The sequence below is a fragment of the Trichosurus vulpecula genome, chromosome 6 (assembly GCF_011100635.1).
Source record: "Trichosurus vulpecula isolate mTriVul1 chromosome 6, mTriVul1.pri, whole genome shotgun sequence".
NCBI classification, from domain to species: domain Eukaryota; kingdom Metazoa; phylum Chordata; class Mammalia; order Diprotodontia; family Phalangeridae; genus Trichosurus; species Trichosurus vulpecula.
In genome coordinates this window covers 208,650,535-208,678,279 of record NC_050578.1, presented here as the reverse complement: position 1 = coordinate 208,678,279, position 27,745 = coordinate 208,650,535, and the positions used below count along the sequence as shown (strand labels likewise).

The following is a 27,745-nucleotide window of genomic DNA, read 5'->3' as shown; positions in this document are numbered from 1 at the left end:
GAAGCCCCTTTATAACCTCCTCAACAAATGACTATCTAACTGCTCAAAGACTTAGAGTAGAAGGATGTAGTTGAAGAAGGTTTGAAGGAACTGGGTTTGAGTTCTGGCCATACCCCTTCTTATTTTTGTGTCTTTGGGCAAGTAACTTCTTTTGGCCTTTGTTTCCTTATATTTAAAAAGGATGTTAGATCAGATAACTTACGGGTCTCTCCCATCTCTAAATCTGTGAACAGCTAATACAACCTGTCCTAATTCTGGACCACTCCAATTAAAAGGAAGTTTTTTTTTTATGTAGAACTGAAATTTGCCTCTTTGTAACTTCCACTCATGGCTCTTAGTTCTGTCTTTTTTGTCTTTGAATGAATTTTCTCTTTTCCACATTGGTAACATTTTAGATACTTGAAGGCAGCTGTTGTGTCTCTCCCTAAGTCTTCTCTTCTCTAGGGTAAATATTCCTAGTTCCTTTGACTGATACTTGTATGGCACAGTGTCATAATCTGTTCACTGGCCTGGTTGCCCTCTTCTGCATGTTCACAAAATAATAATGACAATAAATGATAACCATAAAAATAACGACAGCTTTTATATCATGCTTTAAGGTTTGCAAAGCACTTTACAAATACTATTTTATTCTTACAACAACCTTGGAAGCTAGGTGCTATATCAGGTGCTATTATTATCTTACAGATGGGCAAGCTGAGGCACTCAGAGATTTAGTGACTTAGCTAGGGTCCCACAGCTAATAGGTATCTCTGAAGCTAGATTTGAACTAGAGGCTTCCTGTGACCACCAGAGCTTCATAGAGTACGTCACATCTGTCTGACCTGGGCAGAGACACTTATTTTCCTTGTTCTGGACATTTTCCCTTTATTAATACAGCCTAAGATTTTATTTGCTTGTTTGACTGCCATGGGGTGTTGTTAATTAATTGAGCTTACTTACAACCTACTAAAATTCCTCCCTTTACCTTTGAAAGTCAATTATTAATATCATACAGATATGAATAATAACAGCAGCTCTGATTTATATAGCATCTACAATTTATAAAGCTATTCTCTCATAAAGACCCTATGAGGTAAGTAGTATAGATATTACTACCCCCAGATGACAGATCAGGACATTGAGGCTCAGAGTTTAAGTGGCTTTTCCGAGATCACAGAGTTAATAAGTGGAGAGCTAGCCTAGGACTTGAAATCAGAGCTTCGTATTCCAAATCCTGTTGCCTCTTGCTGTCTCAAGATATGGTGCCTGTCCTCAAGAAACTTTGTGGTCTATTAATAATAATGGATTAGGGATAACCTACATTTTTATAGAACTTTGAGATTTGAAGAATGCTTCCTGTACATGATTTCATTTGTTCCTCAGGATGACCCTGTTAAGGTAGGTGCTGTTATTATCCACATTTTACGGATGAGGAATCTGATGCTTAGAGATATTAAGTGACTTGGCCATAGGCACACAATTAATAGGTGTCATAGTCAGGATTTGAACCCAGATCTCTCTTGACTCCAAGTCCAGTGTTCTTTCCACAACTCCCAGTAGAAGGAAGACACATAGGAACACATAGGACTAGGAAACAATACAGAATGAGATTAGCGCATTAGAGGTACAGATACCATGCTGGGAGAGTTGAGAGGAGGCAGAGTTCACGTTCCTTTGACTCTTGAAGAAAATGTCATTCAGGAGATGGCACTTGAACTGGACTTGGTGGAGATGTAAGAAATGGAATTAGTAAATACACATGAGGTGGGTTCACATGTGGCTGGAATCTTTTGTTGGTGCAATTTACATCAGTCTTGCCTATGCCTCGGGATGAATGTTTGAACTGTTTCCTGGCTCCATCCATCCAGATGGGTTGAGTTGAAGCAGTTGCCAGAAACAGCCCTATATGAGCATATTGTGTATGGAAAACTGGTGTTGTCCTTTGTACACGAAAAGGAATACCATCCACTCCCTGTCACTAGGACATGTGCTATGAATTGTCTTCTCCCCCTCTCCCCCCAAGCCATATAGTGGCTGTGGGTGAGAGCTAAGCTAGCCAACTCATAAGTAGTTTAATCTTTGACCTTGGCCTCATCGCATTAGCTTTGTGTTCTAAACAAGGGAGTTTATTGGCCACAGGATGTTGGGACTTTGGAGGTCTCTTTTCTTCTGCCATGTGGGACAACAAGACTCCCTCCTTTGATGTACTTTTTGTCATGGCTTCAGACAGAGTACCATACACATATGGACCACACACAAATACCCAGATGAACAAAAAATGCCACATGAGCTTCTGCCTCCCTTTCCCAGAGGGTCACCAGCCAAAGTCAACCAAAACAGACCCAGAGGGAGATGGCAGGAGACCTCAGACTACCCAGGCAACTAAGCCATTGGAGCCAGTTGGACCTTACCTGGCCATTCGTTTCTGTACTTTGCCACACTTGGCAACAGGAACCTCACACAACAATACTACATTAACATTGAACAGAGCACAAAACCTGACCCAGGTGAGATAGGGTTCTTGCCAGTCATCCCTGGTCCCCAGCTCTGAATCATAAGAGTTGAGGTTTCAGACACCGCAGCTACATTTTTAAAAACAAGGATAGTGGAAAAGATGGCTGAGAATACATAGCTGGAAAAGGAGGGGAGTTTTATAATTTCTTTAAAGGCGATATTAAAAATTATGGGCTGGGAATGAGGAAAATTAAGATAAGGAAAAAGTGGGAATTAAAAAATAAGGAAGAAAATAAAGTGAAAAGGTAAATTAAATGCTCTCTGAGGCCCTTCTAATGCAGCTATGAAAAATAACCACTTATATTTCTAAAGCACTTTTAAGTTTACAAAGAACTTTCCTTGCAGGTGCCCGTATTGCCATCCCCTTTTTACAGATGAGGACATTCAGACTCAGAGAAGGGTGATAAGTTTCCACTAGGTTTTGGACCTAGCATTAATACCCAGGTCCCTTGATAGCGGGTCCAGACTCTTTTTGCCGCTCAGGAAGTTTCCATCCTAGGACTCACATCACAGAATCCTAGAACTAGTGTCCTCCCAGGTCTCGTGGGGTCCCTCCCATCCCTTTACTTTGTGGTCCGCTGGTTCGATTGTTCATTAGCATGATATGATGCTTTTTGTAAGGAAGGGCACTGGCTCCCCCTGCTGCTGGTCTGCGAGTTTGTCACAGCTGTGGCTCCATTCACTAGACATTTATATTCAAGTGCCTGCTACATTCAAAGCCTTATTCTTGCACGGTTATCTGGCAGGTGAAAGCAAGAGAAAGGTCATGTTTTTTTTTAATAGGAGACAGAGACAAAAAAGATTATGATGTAATGCAAAATAAAAAAACCCACTTACCTTATAGCCAATAGAGGCCTGGGTTCAAATCCTGCCTGTCGTGATTCCCAGGGAAGTTACCTAAAGCCTCTGTGCCTCTATTGCTAGTGAACAAAAGAGTTCATAATACTTGCATGACCTTCCTCTTATAGTTATTGTGAAGAAAGTACCATATAAGCCTTTAAGAGCTAGGAAAATGACAGTGAGTTTGGAGACCACAACAAAAGCAGAATTTTTTGTGTGTGAGACAATTGGAGTTAAGCAACTTGCCCAGGGTCACACAGCTAGTACGTGTTACCACCTAGCTGCTCCCAGAATTTTTTTAAACTGGGTCTTTCAGTGGTTTTATGCCTCTTTGCAGTTTTTTAGAATTCTGAATAATTTAGATACAAGTCTGCATGAGAAGGAGTTTAGTGCCCTTAGGGAGAGAGACTGTACCTCCTCCGCCCTTTATTCTGATCTGACCACAACAATTTTGAGTTCTATGTCTTAGGAAAGATGTTAATCATCTAAAGTGTGTCCAGGGGAGGGCAATCAGCATGGTGAAGGGACTAGATTCCATACAAGGAGCTAATGAAGGAAATAGGGATGTTTTTAGCCAGTTGAAGAGAAGATGATTTAGGAGGTAACATGATCACTGGCTTCAAATAGCTGCAGTCTGACATGTGGGATTAGATTTGTTATGTTTGGCATTAGGAGCACTGGGGTGGGAAGGTTAAAGGGCAGTAGATTTTGACTCAGAGGTAACAGAGCTGCCCCAAGTGCAGTGGGGTCTCTACTAAGTTCCGTATCACCTGGAGGTCTCCAAGTGAGGTTTGGATGGCCACATGTTAGGGATATCTTTTGTGGGTACCCATTACACTAGATGGCTTCTGAGGTCCCTTTCTGTGCTGAGATTCTGTGATTCTTTGCAGTTGCCAGGAGGATGTACTTCAGGGGAGCAGTGAACCCCGTCCCTGAAGGTTTTAATTTGTAGCTGGCTGTCACTCAGGCATTTGTAGAGAGAATATGGATCGGACTGGATGACTGCTGGAGAGCTGACCAATTCTATTTTTTTTTTTGATTCTAGTTGGAGGGTTAGGGCATGAGTATAAGAAAAGTTAAGTAGTTAATTCAAAAAAATAGTTAAATGAGCCTGGGAAAAGTTGAACAGTTAAAATTTTCAGATGTTAAATAGTCATAAAATTAAATTATTTACCTTTTCACATAATTTAAGCAACTTTTCTTGACAGCAGCAAAAGAGTGGTTACTCTTTTCTGACAATGATTACTTGCCACATGACTGTTATAGCCAGAAAGCTCTGTAGGTCTTTGGAGGAGGGAGGTCTGTGAAGCTGGGCAGGTGCTGCCTGGCTCACTGGGTTTAAGGCAGGTCACTGGGCCCGAGCAGTCTTTGTTTTGATTTTACCCAAAGGCATTTCTTCTGATGAAGAAAGGCTTGTTTTGTTAAGGGGTTTGGGCAAGGACAGAATTTCCATCCCTCTGCCAGAAGGGTATTTGGGAAATGTGACCCAGATTGTCATATGGCTGCTTAATCTTCTCTCTGGATTTCCCAGAGGTCAGAGTTTCCCCCGCTCCCCCTAACATACAGTAATCTAAGAGCCATGCACAAAGGTTGAGTTACCGTTGAGGCTGCTATAGGTGGCAAGTGTCAAGATCTACCTGATGGTTTGACTTAGAACCCCTTTAAGGAATTAATTGTCTCCCACACCTTTGCTAATGAGAGTTCTTCTTGGTAAATACATACCTCAAGTGTGGTCCTGTGATATCACACATAGGCTACCATGCTTATGTATAACATCTGAATGAGTCTTCAAAATGGCCATGTTCCACTGGACTTAGTTCTACTTCGTTTAACCAGAGGCTCCCCAAATTTGTTGTGTGTATATTTTAGCATCCTTATTTCTTTCAGAACTTTCATATTTTGTCATTTGCCTGCTGTCTTAGGTTCTAAACTTGGGATTCCACTGGTGAGTTGCAGGCTTCAGAGGAGACAGTTGAGGAAGACAGTAGTGCTATGGTTGAAGGAGCATGGGTTCTAGTCCCAGCTCTAGTCCCTAGGCATATGGCTCTGGGCAACTTATGACTTCAGTTTTGTCACGTATAAAATGGGGATGATTCTTGTCGTACCTACCTTTTAGAGTTGTGAGGGAAGTGTTTTGTAGTTCTTAAATAGCAATACCGTATCAATAGAGGCTGCTGTAATTATTAATGAAAAATGGAGTTTGGATGATGGGCTGCCTAGGCTGCATATCTGGTTCAGCTATTGAATTTTATTCAGAGAGTCGATATGGTGTGGTGGAAAGAAAACTCGATTTAGAGCCAGAGGATGTGAGTGTGAATCCTGGTATTGTCACTGTGTTGCCCATGTAAGGTAAGGCTTTAAATTCTGTCATCCTGGGGTTCTATTGCTTAGGCATGTACATTTAGCCCCAGTTCAGAGGATGTTGTAGGGATCTCAGAGAGGTTGCTACTACAGGCGAAATTACTTGTCGGCGGGTTACTTGCTACATAGAAGCTCCTACTGTAGGACAAATAAAATTTTAATAATAACCATAGCTAGCATTTATGTAGTGCTTTAAAGTTTGGAGAGCTACAAATATTATTTTATCCTATACTCATAATGCTCCTGGTAAGTATCATTTCAGTCATGTCTGCCTCTTCATGACTGCATTTGGGGTTTCTTGGCAGAGATACTGGAATAGCTTGCCATTTCCTTCTCCAGTTCATTTAATAGATGAGAAAACTGAGGCAAACAGGATTAAGTGGTTTGCCTAGGGTCACATAGCTAGTAAGTATCTGAGGCCAGATTTGAACTCAGATCTTCCTGACTCCAGGCCTGGCACTCCATCCACTGTGCCACTTAGCTGCCCCTGGGAAGTGGGTACTTTTATTATCCCCATATTACATATGAAGAAACTGAGGCATACAGCAGGTACAACTTTCCCAGGGTCACACAACTTACCGTCCAAGGCTGGATTTGAAATCAGAGCTTCTTGACTTTAGGTCCAGAATTCCATCCACTGTGTTGCCTAGCTACTTCTCTCTTATAGTGGTATGGGTCATTCTTCATCCTATCTGCATATATGCCTGGACAGTGCATGGGAAATCACATCTCCAGCCCAAGGAAGAGGCCTGCCACTTTCCATAAGATATCATTTCAGATAGCTCACATGATTAATGCCAATAAATTCAATGACCATTTAGTAAGCACCTATTATGGGCAAACAAAGATGGGAATTCAAAGACACAGAAAGTTCTCTTCCGCAAGGGGCTCGTAATCTAACAGGAGATGATTGACTTGTGGTTTATAAGTCATCCATTCCAATCTTCTCATTTTAAGGGTGAGGAGGCAGAGGCCTAGAGTGGTTACATGACTTACTCACAATTCCACAGGCGGCAGATGACAAGATAAAGATTTCAACTCAGGTCTACCGACTCTTTTCCCACTGGACCATGCTGGGCATCTAGTGTGTATGCAATTAAATGCACAAATGCGGAAAATATGTGCAAAGTGATGGTGATATTCAAAGTGCTGTAAGATTTAAAGGAAAGCTGACTTTTAGCTAGGGGAGTAAGGGAAGACTTCATGGAGGAGATGGCACCTCCAGGTGGGCTGGGCTCCAAAGGAAGGAAAGAATTTCAGTAGGCAGAGATGACCAAGCAGGCATGTTTTCACCCTACAATGAATATATATAGTGATGAGAGGGGGCAGGCAGGGTATAGTCAAGTTGAGTTGGCATCTAGAGTACTCAGAAGACCTTCTGGTAAAGGACTCAAGGAGGGTTGAAGCTACAGTGTGAAAAGCCTTGAAGGCCAAGCCAAAGAGTTTGTATTTTCTTTAGCTCTATCTAGAATTCTTTCCTTCCTTTCTCTCATCTGTAGGACATTAACTTTCACAATGTATTGGAATTCATCTTGCCCTCTTCAAATCCCCAAGGAGTTTTCCTGGATTGATTATCCAAAAGGAGTCAACAAAAAAAAGACAAGATAGAGAGATATTTTAAAACTTCGAAAGACAAGGATCTCTAAGCCTTTAGGGGAAATTCTGCTTCTGATTTCCAGCCCTCAAACAGAGAACTCCAAGTATAATAATGCTTCCTGTCCTGACTTCCACACTTATTATTATTAGCTGTGTGACCAGTTCACTTTGCTTCTCTGAGATTCTTTCTCTTTAAAATATATTCTTGTACTAACCACCCCAAAGGATTGTTGTAAAAAAAAAGCTGTTTGTAAACTTGAAGTAGGATACAAATGTGAGCTATGTTTATTAACATACATAGCACTTTACCTTTACAAAATAATTCTTCTTCTTCCCCATTTGAACCTCACAACAATTTTGAGAAGTGGATGGGGTATTTGATGGGGCAGCTAGGTGGCATGGTAGATAGAGTGCTTCGCTTGGAGTCAGGAAGACTCATCTTCCCGAGTTCAGATCTGGCCTCAGACACTTACTGACTGTGTGACCCTGGACAAGTCACTTAACCCTGCTTGCCTCAGTTTCCTCATCTGTAAAATGAGCTGGAAATGGCAAGCCACTGCCGTATCTTTGCCAAGAAAACCCCTTACAAGTCACAGAGCAGGACACAACCAAAAATGACTGAACAACAAAAAGTGTATTTGAGAAGTTGGTGATATTATTAGCCCTCTTTTGCAGACAAGGAAACAGAGTCTGGGAGAGAGTAAGTGCATTGCATGTGTATAGTCGCACAGCTTCTGACTGGCAGAGCTAGGATGCAGACCCAGCTCTCCTGATTAGAAGCACTTCACTTTTCTTAAACAACTAACGTGACAAGGAAAATGGTTACTTTTTCTGAGAAACATAATAGGAAAGATCTTGAGGAAGGAACAATTTTTAGGTGCCTGGGGATTCTACATTTTTAAACTTTTTGTCAACATGCTTTCCAATTCTATGCAGAGTTTTAAACTTTCATACTCTGTTCCTGAAGGCCAAACTAGGAACAATGGGCAGAGGTTACATGTTATTAGAGTTTGGCTCAGCGAGAGGAAAACTTCCTAAAAATGTGATGTCTAAAAATGGGACCAGGCTTATTTGAAAGGTAATGAGTTCCTCATTGCTAGCAGTGGCTAGAGATCAGCAGGAGGCTGAACTGACTACTGGTTAGAGTTAGTATAGATATAAATCTTTTAGCCAGAGTTTGGACCAATTGCCCTCTGAAAGCCTATGGAGTTCTGGGATTCTCAGGTTGTTTACTCTATGGAGAAACTCAACGGTGCCTTGGTAGTGCTCCTGCCTCTTTTGGAGAATGAGGATAAATTGGCTGTGTTTCTGAGACAGCTAGGCTCCCCACCCATCCCCCTGCAGATCATGTAATTGGGGGGTGGGGCTTACAGTTAAAAGGAAGGATAGCTATTGGTACAACAGCTGCTAAGGATGCCAGGCATTTTTAAACTGTTGACAGCAGTCTTGTTGAAATACCCTCCAGATTGCCACCAATTTGAAGCTTTGAAGTATTTATAATCCACAAAGTCTATGGTGGTTGACCAACATTAACTTGCTGCCTTGGCAGAGACATTTTTTAGGTGTTCTAGAAAGCAGCCCTGAAGGGCTTTAGAGGTGGGGCAGGATCTAGGGGAGGAAGGAAACTTAGAAGCAGAAGAGCAGGATTCCACTGCCAGTTTTGCTGCTATTGAGCTATTTGAGCTTGGCAAGGAAATTAACTTCTCATCTGAAAAAAAAATGGAACTGGAAGTTCCTGCTCTAGCTAGCTCAGGGGTGGGGAACCAGGGTCCTCAAGGCCACGTATGGCCCTCTGGGTCCTCAAGTGTGGCCCTTTGACTGACTTAGACCTAAAGGGCCACATGTGGCCTCGAGGACGCAGGTTCCCCACCCCTGAGCTACCACCTAATACCCAGTCTGTTTCCTATACTGCTTTCAGGTTTCACAGTATAAGTATTATTGTCGCCACTTGGCAGATGAGAAAGCTAAGTGGTCTACAGTAATGCAGCTAGCCAGTATCCAAAGTGGAATGTAAACCTATCTTGTTTTGAAGAGAAATGAGAGTGCTGGATTAGAGTCCGATGATCCGGGTTCAAATTTTATTTCTGTCATTCTCTCTCTCTGTATGTGTGTGTGTGTAAGAGAGAGAGACAGACAGATAGAGACAGACTGTGGGCAGATCACTTAATTTCCCTGTACTTCAGTTTTCTAACTATAAAATGAAAAGACTGGACTAGACAGCCTCTGAGGTCTCTTTGAGATGTAGAGCTATACACCTCTGATAAGATGATCTCTAAGGTTCCTTACTGCCGCTGGGTGGTACACTGGAGAGAACCTTGGGCTTGGAATCAGGAAGCTTATCTCATGAGTTCAAATTTGGCTGCAGACACTTACTAGCTGTGTGACCCTGGGCAAGTCACTTAACCCTGTTTGCCATAGCGTAAAATGAGCTAGTGAAGGAAATGGCAAACTGCTCCAGCGTCTCTGACAAGAAGACCAACTGAACAACCAGGTTCCTTACAGTGCTAAAATCCTGTGATTCTTTTTGTAACCAGGTTGCTCTCATGGGTTCTGGGAAGTTATTCCCTTGGAATCCTTTTCACTATGAAGTCAGAAGTTAAAAGGACCAAGGGGATGGTGAAAGATAGAACTAGCCTCAGCCTTGTGGCTTTTTTTTTAAAAAAACCACACCATTTGTTTTGAGTGAATGTGGCCTTAGGGGGCACCATGGTACAGTAGGAAAAGTTTTAGATTTAGAGTCAGGGGACTTGGGCTTGAACACCAGCTGCTGTGGGGAAAGTAACAAGCAAACCTGAAGGTGGCATGTAAATGAATTATTATCATTATCATTGCAGCTGTTGTTGAAGTGTTCGCTGTGATCTGGTAACTCAGCCGCTTGTCAGTCTGTGCACCCTGAGAGCGCGAGAAAGCCCTATCAATCGTGAACAACTGTATCAGTGATGCTGTGGAGCAGAGGTGTCAAACTCCCTGCCAGCCAGGAGAATGCAGAACTAGATTAAAATGTAACTGGAAAATGTTTGACAAAATAAAGGAAAATGTGACATGTTATAGACAATGTGCTTTTGTGATTTTCTGACTCCATATGCTGCTGCCTTGAATTTGACACCTCTGTGGTTGAGACCAGGGATGATGGGATTATGTGTTAGGGATCCAAGAATGTGGCTGTTACCTAGCACCTCCTACTCTCCCAAGCAGTTTGTTCGACTAGATTCTGTCTTTCCCCACTCTGAATTCAATCCCCAAAGCAAATCTCATTCTAAACTGTATCATACTTAATTGTATGTACAGTATAAATGCCCCCATTGGACTATAAGTTCCCTGAGGACCATTTTTCATCTATGTGCCCCTTGTGCTTAACATATCCTGGGGTACATATAATAATTAATAAATCTTTGTTGAAATTGAAGGAATTTAAATTTTTTCTTAAGGGCAGCTAGGTGGTACAGTGGAATAGAGTACAGGGCCTAGAGTCAGGAAGACTCATCTTCCTGAGTTCAAATCTGTCCTCAGATACTTGCAAACTGTGTGACCCTGGGCAAGTCACTTAACCTTGTCTGCCTCAGTTTCTTCATCTGTAAAATGAGATGGAGAAGGAAATGGCTAACTACTCTAGCATCTTTGCCAAGAAAACCCCATATGGGGTCACAAAAAGTCAAACGTGACTGAAAAATGATTGGACTACAACACTTTTACCTTAACTTAATCCTTATTCTCTGGAGCTAATGATAACCCATTAGTAGAGACCTGTGGAAATCTGAGTCTTCATATTTTTAGACCCAGTTAGTTTCTTTTTAGCCAACATCCAGCTGAAAACTTTTCTGTTTTCTTACCCGTGTGCCTTTTATCTATACCAGCAGAATGAGGCAGAGGGTGTCATAATTATCTGGCACCTTTGGGGCTTTCCTCAAAGTTAGCTCTGGTCACTGAGACAAAATGAAAACCCAGCTTATGTGGACACTGTGAGGGGGGTGACCCAAATGGTTCAGACTGCCTGTCAACCATGATGAAAGATAGAAACCTGCCACTGAAAGTAGCCTAAATAAAACTCAGCTGGGCACTTCATCCTGTTCTAGAGAATGAGCCCCTCACAAGATTCAACTTTTCACATGACTGTGCCAGAGTAGATACAGCATTAGGGTGGTGAATGGTGAGGGGATTTTATTTCAGGGAGTGGGGAGGAGAAATGTGTAATTTTGTTGTGATTAATCATTATATCCTGCCCTCCCCCTTTTGTATTTAGATCCAAATACAAACCCATCGTCCATGGAAGAGAGAGTGGCTCATGAAGCTCTACAGCTAGAGAAGAGGCTCAGTCTTCTTTCACACTCAAGTCGTCCAGGAAGTGGAGGTGAGAAGCCACTGAAGTCAATTGGCAACTCTACCCCTCCCTCCAGAGATGGGCTGGGGGTGGGGTGGACAGAGGAAAAACATCCTCCTTTTCTGGGGGTTTATTTCTTCACATTAACAGGAATTAGTGAGTGTTTTCTCAGAACTCCCTAAGGCAGTGTCTCGAATAGAGGCTAGGTTGGTACTATGTGAGTTATAGGAAAAAGCAACAACGTTTTAGGGTGCTGTTCATGTCCCTGTTCCTCTGTCACCTGTTTATACCTGTGGTTCAAAGTGCTAGGAGGGTTTAAAATAATAACCACTTACAGTTCTATAGCTTAAAGTTTACAATGGGCTTTCCACATCATAGCCCCGAGAGGTAAGGAGGGCAAGGAGTATTATTTCCAGTTTATAAATTAGATTCCGAGAAGTTAAGAGGTAAGACTTGTCCAGCGTGTCCCAGCAAATGAAAATTGGAGCCAGCGGTTGAAACCGAGGCTTCACTTTCATCCAGACTTTGTTCTTTCACTACTAACTATATCATGCTGCCTGTTTAGAGCTCCTAAGTTACACTGGATGTCATCAGTGGATCAGTTCTTCCAAGCCAGATTCTTATTAATTGTTCTTTAAAAAAATTTTCAATTATGAAGCATTCCCTCCTCCCTTCCCTGTTTCCTGGGATGGGGGAATGGAAAGAAAAACAAGATCTTTGTAACCAATATGCATAATCAAGCGAAACAAATTCCCATGTTGACCAAGACCAAATCTGTGTGAATGTCATTCAGCATACTAATAATCCATCCCTTCTCTGTCAGGAGGTATTTAGCATTCTTCATCATTGGTTCTCTAGAGTCATTTTTTAAAGTCTTTCAGAATTTTTCATTTTCACAGCGTTGTTATAGGATACACTGCTCTTTTGGTTCTGCTCATCCTCTGCACTAGTCTACACGAGTCTTTCCAGGTTCCTCAGAAATGGTTTCTTTCATAATTTCTTGGAGTACAAAATTGTATTCTATTGCATTTACATAGGGTACTCTCTTAGTTTCCAGTTCCTGATCTCCCCAGGAAGGGCTGCTGAACATATTTTTGTACATATGTGACATTTTCTTATTCCTTTCATCTCTTTGAAGTATGGGCCTAGTAATGGTGTTGCTGTGTCAAAGGATTTTGACTCAGCACAGTAGGTAACATTCACGGAGTAGTTACAATGCCTAATTGCTTTCCAGAATATTGTAACAATTCACAAGCTCCATGAATAACATATCAGTATGCCTGTTTTCCCACAGCCCCACCAACCTTTTGTCATTTTCCTTTCTTTTGTCAACTTTGCCAATCTGATGGTATGAGTTGCCTCAATTTGCATTTCTGTAATTATTAGTGATTTGTAGCATTTTTTTTCATGTGAATATAAGTAGCTTAGATTACTTCCCTTGAGAGCTAACTGGCTAGCCATATCCTTTGACCATTAATCAACTGGGGAAACCAGATTATTTTTAAAGGACTCTCTTAATTTTCTTTAGATCAGAGGTTCTTAACCTGCATTTCATTATCTTGTCTCTTAAAATATTTTGATAACCGTATTTCATGTAATTGATTTTCTTTGTAGTCTCTTATATTTTATGTATTTAAAACATGATTCTGAGAAGAGGTCAGTAGGCTTTTTTGGATTGACGAAGGTGTCTGACATAAAAAAGATAAAAGAAATTCTGCTTTAAATTCATAATATAGAAATAGAGCAAAGCCCCTTTTCTTTAATTAATAATCCTTTCTCAAATGTTCATAGAATAACAGAATCTCAAACTTAAAAGGGATTTCAGAGGCCATGTAGTCCAACTGGTACTTGAATAAGAATCTTCTTTACAATATCCCACTAAGTAGTCAGTCATCTCTCCTTCCCTCCACCCCACCCCCATCCTCTAAAGAGTGAGAACCTCACTTCCCAAGGTGGCCCATTACATTTTTGGGTGGTGCAGAAGGTGAGGAAGCTTTTCCTTAAGTTCAGAAAGTCTTCCTCCTTTCTGATGCCAAGAAAAATAGGTGAATTTCTTCATCCGTATGACATAATTTTAGCCTTTAAAGATAATTCTTGTATCCCTTATTAATTGGCTAAATGTCAACTGAACCTCCTCATCTGTCTTAACCTCTCTGTGGCATTTGATAGTGTTGACCACCTTCTCGTCCTGGCCACTTCCCTGTGGGCTTCCAAGACACTGTCTTCTCTTGGTTCTCCTCCCACATGTCTGACTTTACTTCTGTCTCCTTGGTGACGTGAAATCATCAAGAGCAGCTAGGTGTCCTCTTACTATCTCCTTATTTACCTTGGGCATTGACTTTCTAGTAGCCATTTTTGTTCCATCTTTTCTAGTTCAAAGATCGCTCTTCTTGGCAGAGAATAGAAAAGCAGCAGAAGAATTGAGCAGCATCATTTCCCTTCCATTATTAGTTATCACTGTCCTTTTCTCTGTGAGCAGCTGTCATATCCCTTTGTGTTTCCTCTTTTTCCTAGTATAGAGTACCACTACCACCACCAAAACCAAAAATCAACCCTCAGCCCTTTTGTTGTCATTGGCTTTCCTTGATAGCCTCCGCTTATTCTGTGCTTCAGGACTACTGACACCATCTTTACTGAACCATGCCATGCCTTTGTAGTCATCATCCATTTCCTTCCCTTACTTCCATCTATAAACATGCCTTTTTAAAGTCAGTGTAGGTGAATGAGTTCCTTGTGCATCCACATCTCTATCTTTAGGCAGCTCCCTTTTTTCTTCTTCACTGAAAGTCTTTCTTTGTACCTTTAGAATGTTATCCTTGGGAGCCTCCCATCTTTCCTGGATTGACTTTCTCTATAGAATTATTGTCTATTAGGTCATACTTAATCTTTTTCTGAACCTTTGAAATATGGTTTTTTTTCAAAATCTGGGGTGCACATCATATTTTTCCCAGCTTTACTCTTTTCTATCACAAATTGTAAATGAAATAGTTCCTTTTCCCCAAGGTTCCCATTATTTTCATCTTAGCACCCAGTTCCTCCTTGTTTGTGACATTACAAAACAGAAGTTCACCCATTGATTCAATAACTTTTTAAAGGGTGGTTCACTGTGTGGTAAAGCATTGTGCTAGTCCCAGAGGGGAAGATTAGGGAAGTGATACAAGAGAAGTGTAAGACACAGGCTTTGTAGGACACAGGGAACTTTCATTCTTCCACGGTGACCAGATTTATACACAAGAAAATGCATTTCAATTCAGCAAAGTTTCATAACTTGTCTATGTGAAGAACACAGAGATAAGTCTATGGGAGTTGAAAAGTGTAGGTGAGACAAAATCTTTGCTCTCATGAAGTTTAAAATTGAGTAAGGAGGGTTAGACACATTCACAGGTGACTATAATAAATCATGGCATAGTAGAAACAGCAGTGATTTTGGAGTCAGGAGACCTGGTTGGAACCCTGCCTGTGCCACTTACCAGCTGGCTATGTGACATTGACCAAGACACTTCCCCTTTATGTGCCTCAGTTTCCCAATCTGTAAAATGGAATAATACTACTTGTCCTACCTACCTTGCAGAGTTGTTGTGAAGGTCAAAAAAGATAATATATATATACATATATATATATATATATATATGACAGTGCTTTGTGACAGTAAAGCTTATGTAATATGTAAGCTGTTATTTTTATTACATGAAGTAAATAGAGAACAAAACAGTATATAATTGAATACTAAATTGTGTGTTGTAGATCATAAATGCTATGAGTCTACAGAAGAGGTAATGTGGTTTAGTGAAAAGAGACTTGTTTATTCTTGGTACATACCTTGCCAAATGAGTGGTTGACTAAGAACCTGAGTTTGAATACCATCTGGTATTTTAGGACCTTGGACAAGCTATCTAATTTCTCTGGTCCTCAGTTTTCTCATCTGTAAAGTGAGTGGGTGGGCCCTTCAAACTCTAGGATCATGGGGCAGAGGTTGATGTTAAAGAGGCATTTTCATGGTGCTGAGCAGCTTGGAAATCGTTGAAAATAAGGAAGGCAAGCTGCCTGTTGAGGGCTTGTGCTTAGTAGAGAGTGGTGGAAAATGATTTTGGATAAATAGAATGAAACTACGTTGTGGAGTGTCTCAAATACCACATTGAAGAACTCGGATTTACTCTGTAAACAGTAAATGTGTAGTGCAAAGAATTCTGGACTTGGGGTCAGAAAACCGAGGTGTTAGTCCTAATTTCCAGCTTTTCCATCCTCGGCTTCCTCCTCTCTAGAGTGGAGATAAACATCCCTGTCCCACCTAACTCCCAGGGCTCTTATGATGTATAGAGTGTGATCTGTAATCAGTTTTATTGTAGTATCCTGAGTAGATGGTCACATGAAAGATGACTCCGGAGTCCTCTTTAGGCCGGATTGGAAACAAGGATACCAATGAAGGGGCTGTTCAAGCGATCCAGGTCAGAACAGTCACGTTACAGTTTGGGTAAACTTTGTCTCATTCCGTTCTATATATTGCCCCCTCATTCACCCCAACATCTCATCTTCCATTGCTAGTTTGAGGAAGGTAGAGAAGGATGGAGAATCCCAAGCCATGTATCCTCCTTTTATTGGTTTGTGACATTTGGCAAATTATGTTTGGGCTCAGTCAGCAAATAATACTGTAACCGTAACTCTAATCATAATAGCTGGGCCAGCTAGATGGTGCAGCGGATGGAACATTGGACCTGGGACTCAGGAAGACCCGAGTTCAAATATGGCTTTAGATGTTTACTACCTGTATGACCCTGGGCAAGTCACTTAACCTCTGTCTGCCTCATTTTCTTCAACTGTAAAATGGGAATAGTAGTAGCTCCTACTACCCCAAGGGTTGTTGTGAAGATTAAATGAGGGAACATCTGAAAGGCACTTTGCAAATTGTAAAGAGCTGTATTGAGCTGTAAGTGTTTGAGATAAGGATTCGAACTCCCATTTAAATGCTGACTACAGGTCCAGCACTCACTCTGTCCACCATCCCAGATCCCCTGGAGTATCTGAGAGAATCTCAGAGGTGAGATGGGCCTCAGAGTACAAAATAGAACGTCCATCCCTTTATTTTCGTTCTGGTTTCTGGGGCGAAGCAGACTAAATACGATTTCTTTTCCATGTCTTCACCTTTCACAATAATCCTGATTCAGGTTGTGTAGATGTGGCAGTGTCCATTATAATAGAGATGAGTGCCCCACTCTACTCTCCCCTGGTCAGATAATACATCTGTAGAGCTGTACTCAGTTCTGGCTACCCCACTTTAAGAAGGAGATTGACAGACTAAATCAGATCCAGAGGAAGGTGTGCATGGTAGTGAGGAGGCTGGTGACCATGTTGTATGAGCATCAGTTGAAAAAACTAAATAGTCGTATTTATATTAACTATGTATTATATTAATATTAGCTAAATATTTTTATTTGTCTATTTAATATATTGATTAATATATTTTATAATTATAATGGTATATTATAAATATTTTGTGTATGGTATAAATATTTTATAAATAAATATATATAAGATATAAAATATATTTTATATATTAAATAATATATTTGCAGCTAGGTGGCGCAATGGATAGAGCGCTGGCCCTGGAGTCAGGAGGACTTTAGTTCAGATCCAGCTTCAGCCACTTAATAGCTGTGTAACCCTGGGCAAGTCACTTAACCTTGTTTGCCTCAGTTCCTCATCTGTAAAAGGAGCCGGAGAAGGAAATGGCAACTTTCTCCAGTATCTCTGCCAAGAAAACCCCAAAAGGGATCAAACAGAGTCAGACACAACTGAAATGACTCAACAACAACATATATTTATGATGTTAACTAAATATTTTAATTTATTAATAATTAACTATTAATATTTATCTTGAAGAAGATATGATACCTGTCTTCAAGCATTTATAGGACCGTCAAGTGAAAGAGATTACACTTATTTATTCTTAGTCCGAGAAGCCAGGAAAAGGATGAGATAGAAAGAAATTACACAGAAACAGATTCAGACTCAATGAAAGGAAAAACCTCATAATAATTGGGACTATCCAAAGGTGGAATGGACTGCCTCAAGAGGTCCTGGGCTCCTCCTTCCAGGAAGTCTTCTGTTAGAGTCTGGATGACTCCTCTGGGACAAGAGAGAGGAGATTCTCATTCAGCTACAATGGACTTGGTGATCTCTGGGATCCATCCCAATGTAGAGGGATTCTGCAGTCTTGCGAAATGCTTAAAAGCCTGCAGTCATTGTGTCCCTCTCCTCACAAGACTTCTTATCTTTAGGTGTCTCCCAACTTCACCTATTTTAAAGTACCTGCATTAAAGTTATAGAGACAGCATGTGTAAGAGTAGATAGAGAGCCAGGCTTCAAAGTAAGAAATGCTTGGGTTCAGATCTGTTTTTTAACACATTTTGACTGCGTAACTCTGGGAAAGTCACTTAACCTCCTAGTGTTCAAGGCAACTGGCCAAGACCACAGAGAAAGTGCCAATGTGTATTGGTAGAGGGAGCTCCCTTGCCTGGAAGCTCTACGTGTCCCGCTTCTGTCTCCACCCCTATACCTGGCTTGATGATAAAGCAGCCCATTTCATGGACAACGTTGGCAATCCATAAGGCCTTCTCTAAGTGAACCAGACTATATTCTTGCCTGGAACATTTCTGGCTGCCCACGTGCTGCTCAGGATGGCTTGGTTCTCAGTATCTAGCCTTCCAGTGTTCTGTATATAGCAACCAAGGGCAAAGCTTCTGAACAACTGCTTCTTTTCTCACATGCCCTGTGAAAACTTAATTTTATTATGATTAATTGGAAGGGGATTAAAAGTGGCCAGCAATGCAGAGAGTCCCTCAGCAGCTCTGGGTCAGCCTCTAGTATGGAGGCATTCTCCCAAATCAGCCTGCCTCTGGAGCTCCTTTGCTACCTTGGAGTCTGCGCCTGGCCACAGAATATGATGGCTTTCTAGTTGGTCTCTTTGCACACAGTGAAGACTGCTGTGTGGATTTTAAATTTCTCCAAGGACTTGCATTTGTTGATGGACCTATAGAGCAAAGCAAGATAGGGAAATAAAATCCTTCTCTCCCTCTCTATTTCTCTCTTTGTATTCTGCTAGCTTCTAGAAAGGGGCAGCTAGGGGGCACAGTGGATAGAGGACCCAAGGACCCACAGGACCCAAGGACCATGGGCTTGGAATCAGGAAGACTCGTCTTCCTGAGTTCAAATCCAGCCTCAGACATTTACTAGCTGTTTGAGTCTGGGAAAGTCACTTAACCCTGTTTACCTCAGTGTCCTCATAAATGGCAAACCACTCCTGCATCTCTACCAGGAAAACCCCAAATGGGGTCGCAAAGAATTGGACACAAGTGAGCCACAATAAAAGCTTCTAGATCATAGTAAAATCTTACATTAGTATTTTCTTACCTTTACAATTACTTACACGTTGTCTCATTTGATCCTCACTACAGTCCTGTGGTGTTGGCAAGGCTAGAGTGCTTTCAGTGTTAGAAAGTATTTTTCTCACAGTAGCTCTGTGAGTTAGGTGATGGGAGTATAATTTTCCCATTTTACAGATGCCCCAAAGAGAGGACGTCATCTGTCCGCTGTCTGATAGCTATTAGGTGATAGAGCCAGAACGTAGACCCTGGTCAATCAATACATCTTTATTAAGTGCCTACTATGTGCCGGGCACTACTAAGTGCTGGTTCTCATCTCCAAATTTAGTGTTCCTTTTTATAGCAATACATCTGCCCAAGGTCACAGAGTCAACATGGAACCTGCTACTAGCCTGTAAGTTCTTTAAAAGTAGGGACTTGTGTCATTTTTAACCTTTTAACTTTCATTGTCTGGCACTGTGCCCTAAACCCAATGAGAATTAATAAAATAAAAATTATTCATAAATTAATAATAGATGTTTTTGGAAGGGAATGGGCCAAACCAGGACTTGAAGCATCAGTTAGAGGACCTGGGTCTGAGCTCTCACTCTGACATTTACCAGCTGGTGGACCTTGGGGAAGTCATCCCCTTCTTCTCCTCCACCTTAACCACCCTTCCCACTTTGGGCTTCAATTTCATTTTCTTACATTTTCATTGTCTAACACTTCATTTTCATTATCTATAAAAGGTAGGGGTTGGATGTAGGTGACCTTTTGCCTTTAGCTTTCTGCCATTCTGTCTCCTGGCTGTCGGCACCTGGATGACGTTGCTTTTTTTCTCTCGTTTCAGGAGATGACAGGAGTCTGTCCAGTTCTTCATCAGACACCAGTCACTCAGATGCCAGTGCTGGGAGCCGGCTCACTCTCTGGCCTGAGCAGTCCTCGGCCAGCACCTCCCAGGAGAGCCATGGGCTGGCAGCTGCTAAATCCTTCCAACTTGGGGAAGACAAGGCACACATGGAGGCTATGCATGGTGCCGCCAAGCCACTGCCAAAACCTCTCCGGTCTAGACAGCTCCAGGAAATCGGCCGCCAGAGTTCTTCTGACAGTGGCATAGCCACAGGGAGTCACTCCTCCTACTCTGGTAGCTTCTCTTCCTATGCTGGGAGCCTGGACATCTGCCATGGTGATGAGTTTGGTTCCCTGCTCAGCTTGCCTTTGAACTTTGCTTCGGAACAGAGTTTGTGCACTTGCCAGCCCAGTGAGCCCCACAGGGGCCTGGAGTATCAGGTTCCTAGCTCTTTCCGACATCTCTATGACACACCCAGGAGTATATTACAAGCAGCTGCTAAGGATGCTCAGCACGGTGGTGGTGCAGATTCCACAGGACCCAAGGACCAGGCCCCAGGCCCTCAACAGGCCAGTGACCCCAAAGCAGCACCAGCCCCTCCCTCGGAGGCAGGAGCTGCCTCTGAGCCTGACCAAGACTCGGCGGGGCCCACTGCCTCCCTTGCTGAAGGCACCAAAGACTTGGGTGATGAGACTTATGCAGATTTTCTTTCCAGGTGGTCAGGCATCAAACCTCCAGGACAGGTGTTAGAATCCCAAAGTAGTGAGTCGGTTTCACCTAGTGGAGTGTCTGCTGAGCCTTGTGAAATGTGTAGTCCCCGCCCCGGGGCTCCAAGAGCTTTCTTTACATCATGTCCAGTCTGTGGTGGACTCAAGGTAAATACCCATCCCTGAGCAGAAGCTAACCCAGGCCCAACCTGAGTTTAAGTGATGTGATTGATTTCAGTTTATCGAGGATGCAGCATTAGCAATGGGCAGCGGTCCTGTTGGAGAAGCATCCTATTCATGTTTTTTGTATAAATTAGCTTAGAAAGTGAGGGATAAATGACCAAACCCCACGAGAGAGACCCAGGCCTTGAAGGCAAGGCACAGGGAGTACTTGAAATGATGGGCTACTAACCCTGGGGTCATTTAGCCTTGAAGATGCAGGTATAGTTTTCTTCCTTCTGGAGAAGAGACCAGGTGGGTGGAGAGAGCACCTCCTCAGTGTTTAAACATACTTTTGATGAGAGGATGCCTCAGGAAGGTAGGAAAGGTTTGTATTTGGAGAGAAGAATCCCAGCTTGAGGATATGTTGCTTGAGCGGGAATATGAGTACTATCTAGAAACGTAGATTGGATCCAAAGACCATAGAATTTTAGACCTGAAAGGGTCATTAGGGGTCATCTAGTCTCTTCAGCTTATATGGGGAAACTGAGGCCCAGGACAGGAACTGGACTAACCCAAGGTCTCACAGATAGTGAATGGCAGAGCCAGGAATCAAACCCAGGTCTTTTGACTCGGAATTCATGATTCTCTTTACTCGTACTGCCTCTTGGTGAGAATTTCAGAGTATAAAAGATTGAAATGGCTTTGTCACCTAAGACATTCACACCCAATAGATTCTATTTTCTGTAGTGCTTGATAATTTACAAAGTGTGTCCCTCGCAACAGTGCTGTGAGGCAGGCAGTTCAAGTATTATCCCTGTTGTACAGATGGGAAAACTGAGGCAGAGAGAAGTCAAGTAACTTGTGATGAAGGTCACACAGTTGGTAAATGGTAGAGCCAGGACTCCTGTGTCCAAACCCAGTGCTTTTTTTCTTTTTTCACCATACTACACTTTCTTTAAGCCAGTATATTCAGTCTACACAGGGAAAGAATTGCCCCCTAAAGACTGAGGCAAGGATAGTAGAGACCCAGACTAAAAGATGAGATTTCCTAGACTTTTTGGCTTTTCTTGGTCCTACGCCTCTCATGCTTTGCATGTCCTTTATTTCTCTGCCTTGTGTTTCTGGAAACAGAGCTCTGCATTCCTGAGCAGTGATGAGTTAAGTGACAGATTTCTGTCCCCTCTCTGTTCTGACAGTAACTTAGCACCATTTATTGTTAACCTGAGATGGGTCTGTCTTAGACTAGCTAGAATTAGAAGGGTCCTTAGAATCTAGAACATAGTGGGAAAGGGTCTCAACATCCAGTCCAGTTCTCAAATTTCACACACAAGAAACCCTAGGATCTAACTGGTAATGTCCCTCATGGCCAAGGTCACACAGTGAGTTAGTGGCAGACATAAAGGACTAAAACCCAGGTCTTCCCTGAAATCCGGGCCAGTGATTTTTTTCAACTACATCACAGATAGCTGATTAGAAAATAGATCTTAGACCTAAGTTCTGGGATTGTAAAGCTAAAATGGAAATCCTTTAAAAAATCAGTAAGAGATTTCTTCCTCACTGCACTGCTCCCCACTTCCTCATCCCATGTTTAATGGAACTCTGAAACATGTCTCCTCTAGATTTTCAGTAGGACTTTTTGAAAGGTTTAAGTTAAAGCGCTGCAGTTGATTTTAGTTTGTTAAGGATGTAGAAGTAGCAATGGACAGTGGTCCATTGGAGGCAAGCACCTTATCTGTGCTTTTCGTGTAAATTAGCTTAAAAATAGCCCTGACCCTTGCAATGCAATCATGGGATGTGATAAAATTCTGAGGAATCTGGGAGGCTCTACCTGAATCTCTTTTCTCATCTGCTTCTCTCAACCTCATGAGTAGAATGAATAGTTTTCTTAATGTTCATATTATAAACTGGGAACAGTATCTGTGATCAGATGTTATCTGATCAAAGCATAACTCAAGAGATTACTTTGATATTCGAATGAAAATGGCTTCTGGGCATGACCTCCTGAGAGGCTGAAGTCTTCCAGGGAGCACTTAAGAGGCCCATAAGCAAGAAGGAGAAGGGGAACTTGTTAACAAAGGGCCCCATTTCCTGCTTCTATTTTGACATTTCATGCTGAGATGGTGGTGAGGATGACTCGGTAGCAAGTGGCTCCATTGTCTTCTTTTCTTTTTATATAAATGGCCATTTTGCCTCCATGATGCCATGAGTGGGAGAGCCAACTTAGTGATTTCTGAGGAAGAGATAGAGCATCCTTTGGGCAGCTCCAATCTCAGGGCTTTCCACCATGCCTTCCATGTCCTCTGACTCCTCAGGCCTCAGCCAGGCAGTTTCCAGAAATCCTTTTTGTGGTAAATGCTGAAGCTCGTTATTTTTTGTGGATCTCGTATGGTGATCAAAGTGAGTGACAGTAGTATTTATTCAGCTTTTGAACCTAGTGATTTTTATCAATGGGATTTTGTGGGGGGGAGTTACTTGTTGTTACAATATAGTAGATTATTAGCCTATGTTCCTCAGTGATATAGATGTAGTGAAAAAAAAAGACCCTTGGGAATTGCCCGAGTCTAAAATCTGGTTCTGTGCAACCAGCAGGCTGGTCTCTACGGCTGACTAAGCTTTTGGTTGTTTGAAGTTTCTTGCTAGGCAGAGATGGGAAAGTGTGTTTTGGCAGGTGGTAAGAGGACCATAGGGTCCGAGTGCATTACTTTACTCAGTTTGAGAATGTGGAGTATAGCTGAGGATCCATATGGACTCTCATCTTATGACTTTGGACTGGGAAGAATGGCTGTTAGGATACAGGGCATCACATTCAGGATGGAGATGGCCAGGAGAAGCCTTCTAAGGGCAAGGAGAAGCCCTTGACTAAGAATCCAAGAACTTCTGGAACATAGTATCAGCATCAGAGATGCAAGATCAGGGCCTTGATCCTTCCAATCTTTTCATCTTCTAGCCTAACTCTGCCATTCTGCAGAGAATTTTCTTGATGACAAACTGCATGGAGTGTGAATTTCTTTGCATCTTTTTAATTATTTTCACTCTGAGATTTCAGATGCACCAATGAAAGGTGTTAGCTAAGTGCCCCGTTCATATCATCAGACATCTCCTGTTGGGAACCATGATCACTTTTTGTTTTGTATCCTTTCAGGTGTATTGCTACCCTCTCTCCATGCTTTGGTTTGGGATAAAGTAGCTTAATGTGTACATATTTTACTCTGTAACTTTATTGTCAGGTGACATTTTGATGCTATTTTTATTTTTTTTAATCATCCATTGTTTGTAATACCTTCTTAGTTTGGAAATAAAATTTTCTCTTTTCCTACCATCTTGTCCATTTCCATTTGGCCAGTGTCCTTCCCTAACCCCTTTCCCAATATTCTGGTAATTTGAGTGTATCTGAAATGCCTTCTTGCAACTGGCATTTGGCATTGGAGACTGGGCACGGTCCAGGATCCAAGGGCAGATCCATCTTCTGTTCTGTGGGCAGTATCAGAGCACAGTTTTGCAGAGGTGGCTTTGAGCGTGGATGGAATGGACTTGTCGATGGAGACACTAATGAACCAAGCCTGGGCTGCCTACTGACTGTTCCCTCGCCAGTCTCAGCATGAGATTCTTTTTTCTAAGACTGAGACCTGAAGGAGCTTTCAGCAATGAAGGAAAATTAGGCTGATTGCTGGACTGCTGCCTTAAAGATTTCATTGCCCTAGCAATCTTCTAATTCTGCCTCTGGGTGAATGTGTGTGCATGTGGAATGTATATGTGTGTGTGTGTGTGTGTGTGTGTGTGTGTGTGTGTGTGTGTGCTTGTGTGTATGTATATGCTTATAGGAGGATGAATTGCTGGCTGTCAGAATCAGGGATCCTTATTCGGGGTTTCTGATGTGACACTGCACAGTTCTTGTGTTTTTTTCTTTAAGTGGAAGGTGAGGCTTTTCTGCCCTTTCAGATCAGGATTTCTGGGCCTAGATAGAGATAGTCATAGAAGCCTAGGAGGATGGCAAGAATGAGAGATATGGTATGGGGCTATGGGTCGCACACCTCAGGCCACAAAGAAACAAATTGTGCTTCTGTATCTGTCAAGAATTCTGTAGTGGGTATCCTTACATTATGTGGGAACTTGCCCTGCATGACTCTGAATCACAGAATATCCTGTTGGAAGAGGCCTGGGGAGTCATCCAGACCAACCCCCTTCCTGATGTAGGAACCTTCTCTAGAATTTGAACCCCCTCCAGTCAGTGACAGAGAGCTCACTACCTAATGAGACAATCCATTTTCATTGTTAGGAAGTCTTTCCTTTGTTGAGATATTATCTGCCTCTCCCCATAACTCACTTCTAGGGTCTTAGCCCTGCCCTCTGGGATTAAGTAGAACGTGCCTCATCTGCCTTCCACTTGGTGATCTCATGGAGGCAAAGACCTTAGAAGTCTCTTCCAAGCCCAAGGTTCTAAGATAGGGTCTTATTGATGCTGGGCTAGTATAAAAGAACACTGAGAAGGGACCAGCTTAAGAGGAATGTGAATGGGATGATTCTTCTGGACCCATTTTTTTGATAAGGGAAAGCCCGCTACTCCATAATTTAACAGGCTGCTGGTGCCTCAAGCAGGAAGGACAATCATAAGCTTTTACAGTTGGAAGGGACCTTAGTGATCATCACTCATTCTCTCCATTTGATAGATGAGGAAACTGAGACCCAGAAAGACAAAATGACTTGTCACACAGGGTCAAAGCAGCAGAGCAGGGATATGGACCCTTCTAACTTTAAAGCCTACAATCTTATAAAGACTAAAAACCTTTTTTCTCACTTAAAAAAAATCCTTTGCTCTCTTGGTTGCACCCACTAGCTTGATTGCATGTACTCATGGCATGCACTCAGGCATATGAGAAGAGTCTTGGGGACATCTGCACATGCCCAGAGGTGGCACCACAGAGTCTTTGTCTATCTGATGCTTTTATCATTCCTGTCCTTTTTTCTGTGGTTTGGGTCTGCAAGGCTGCTACTTGGGACATTGTTTATTCAGAAGGCCAAGGATGACAGCATAAAGATCAATCTAGTGAGTTCAGATCTCTTGAGGTCTTTGCAAAACAGATGAGATATAAATCTATAATAACAGAAAATTATCTCCAGCTGGAACCTTGGTGGTCATAGTTAGCTTCTGTTCCCACCTCTAAGTCATAAATAATGACTCTTCAATTTCATCCTTATCAGATACCCCCAGGAGCCTATGAAGGCACCCAGGATGTTAGGCTATTCAAAATACATGCACATGCATTCACCTCAAGGGAAAGTGGAGAAGAGTCAAAGATTACTAAATTAGTTTCTGAAGCACTTTTAATATATTTAGAGTCTTGCACTTTGGTTAAAAAAATCAATCACATAGGGGCAGACACAGATAGATGTATGATAGGGCATGTAAGAGAAAGATGAATGAGGGTTTTACTGGATTGGAAGCCCAATACAAGTCAGCAATCAAATATACACTAGCATACAATGTGAGCTGGCAACCAGACTTGAACACACATACACTATGGGCCAGCAACCAAAATAAAAATGAATGATTTTAGGATGTCCTAATGGATGCCTAGTTTTTAAGTGAAGGTGATAGTTCAACTATCTTTCCCCTTGGTCAGACCATAACTGGATTATCATACCTGGTTCTAGATGCCTCATTTTAGGAGGGATACTGACAAGCTGGATTGCAACCAGAACAATGAGACTAGAAACTATGTTTTCTGAAGAATAGACAAGTGGACTGGAGAGGTTGATTCTAGAGATGAGGGACAGTTCATTATTGAAATATCTGAAGAATTGTCATGTGGAAGACAGAGTGGATCAAATTCTCTCTCTCTCTCCCTCTCCCTCTCTCCCTCTCCCTCTCCCTCTCCCTCCCTCTTCCTCCTCTCCCTTCCTCTTCCTCTCCCCTCTCTTTCCTCTCTTCCTCCACTATCACCCCCATTTCCCCATTTTGGTCCAGACTGTGATTTCATCTGTGTGTGGGAACTCCTTAATATGGAAACTTCCTCCATTGATCCATGTTAACAATTTATTTGTAACATACAGTCTTGGAGAGTCACCTGGGACTCCATGATATTAAATGAGTTACACATGGTCACAAAGTTAGTATGTGGCACAGGTAGGACTGCAGTCAAAGCTGGTCCTCTATCCACCAGTTCAAGCCAACTATCCAGACTCAGGATCATAGGAGCAGATTTAGGACTCCGAGGGATGTTAGAGATCATCTAATTCACCTCTTCATTTTAGAGAGATAAAGTCACTTCTTCACGGTCACACAGGGAGTAAGAAGCAGACCTAGGTTTCACACTTAGATTTTCTGACTGCAAGTATAACACTGATTCCATTGGATCATGTTATAGTTCTGAGAGCAAAATTAGAACCATTGGTTCGTCCGATTTTGAATCAGTATAAGGAGGGGTTGCCTAACATAAGGAGCTGTTCCAAAAAATAGAATGGGCCGCCTTGTCATAGAGTGGGAAGTGGTGCATCTGGTGGCCCTGGAGGTCTTCAATCAGAGGCTGGATGACCACCCTTGTTTGGTAAGCTACGGAGGGAGCTGAGCTAGATGCCTTCTGAGGTCCTTTCCATCTCTGAGATGCTGTGGTTACAGGGAGTGGGAGGAGAATATGCAGCTGCACAGCAAATCTGAGTACTGCTAGGGTTCTGCTCCTTTGCCCCAATGATTTCACCACTCAGTCACTGCTGCAGACCTTATCTGGGCAGCTGGGAAGGTCCTTAGGATATATCCACTTTCATTTCTGTACTCTTCCAAGTATAGTGAGGAAGACCTGGAAGAGGTGAGATAAGACCTTCCCAACCCATCTTCAGGGAAAGGTCACCATGAGATATCTTCAGAAATTGAGAGGGAGGAGAAGACACCTATTCACCTCTGTCATTTCTCTAGTCTGTTCATATTAGACCTTTCACTGGAACATCCCTGAGGACTCTTAAAATTCTTACTACTCTTATACATTAAGGTCTTAGTATTTCCTCCTCCAATAGAGAGATGAGATTATCATGGGATATCTCCAAACAGGGTGGATGACCACTT

General features: G+C 42.2%; 1 protein-coding gene across 2 annotated transcripts in view; it reads left to right on the top strand.

Annotated features, from left to right (window-relative positions):
* Nucleotides 1–24,007, top strand: part of DOK7 (docking protein 7) — a 75,248-nt gene extending 51,241 nt beyond the window's left edge. For both annotated transcript variants that reach the window (XM_036765646.1, XM_036765647.1), the window contains 2 exons: nucleotides 11,534–11,641; nucleotides 19,820–24,007. In XM_036765646.1, coding sequence (XP_036621541.1) covers nucleotides 11,534–11,641; nucleotides 19,820–20,712 — 1,001 coding nt within the window. In that variant the 3' untranslated portion in view covers nucleotides 20,713–24,007. The remainder of the gene's footprint in view (nucleotides 1–11,533; nucleotides 11,642–19,819) is intronic.
* Nucleotides 24,008–27,745: the final 3,738 nt, after the last annotated feature.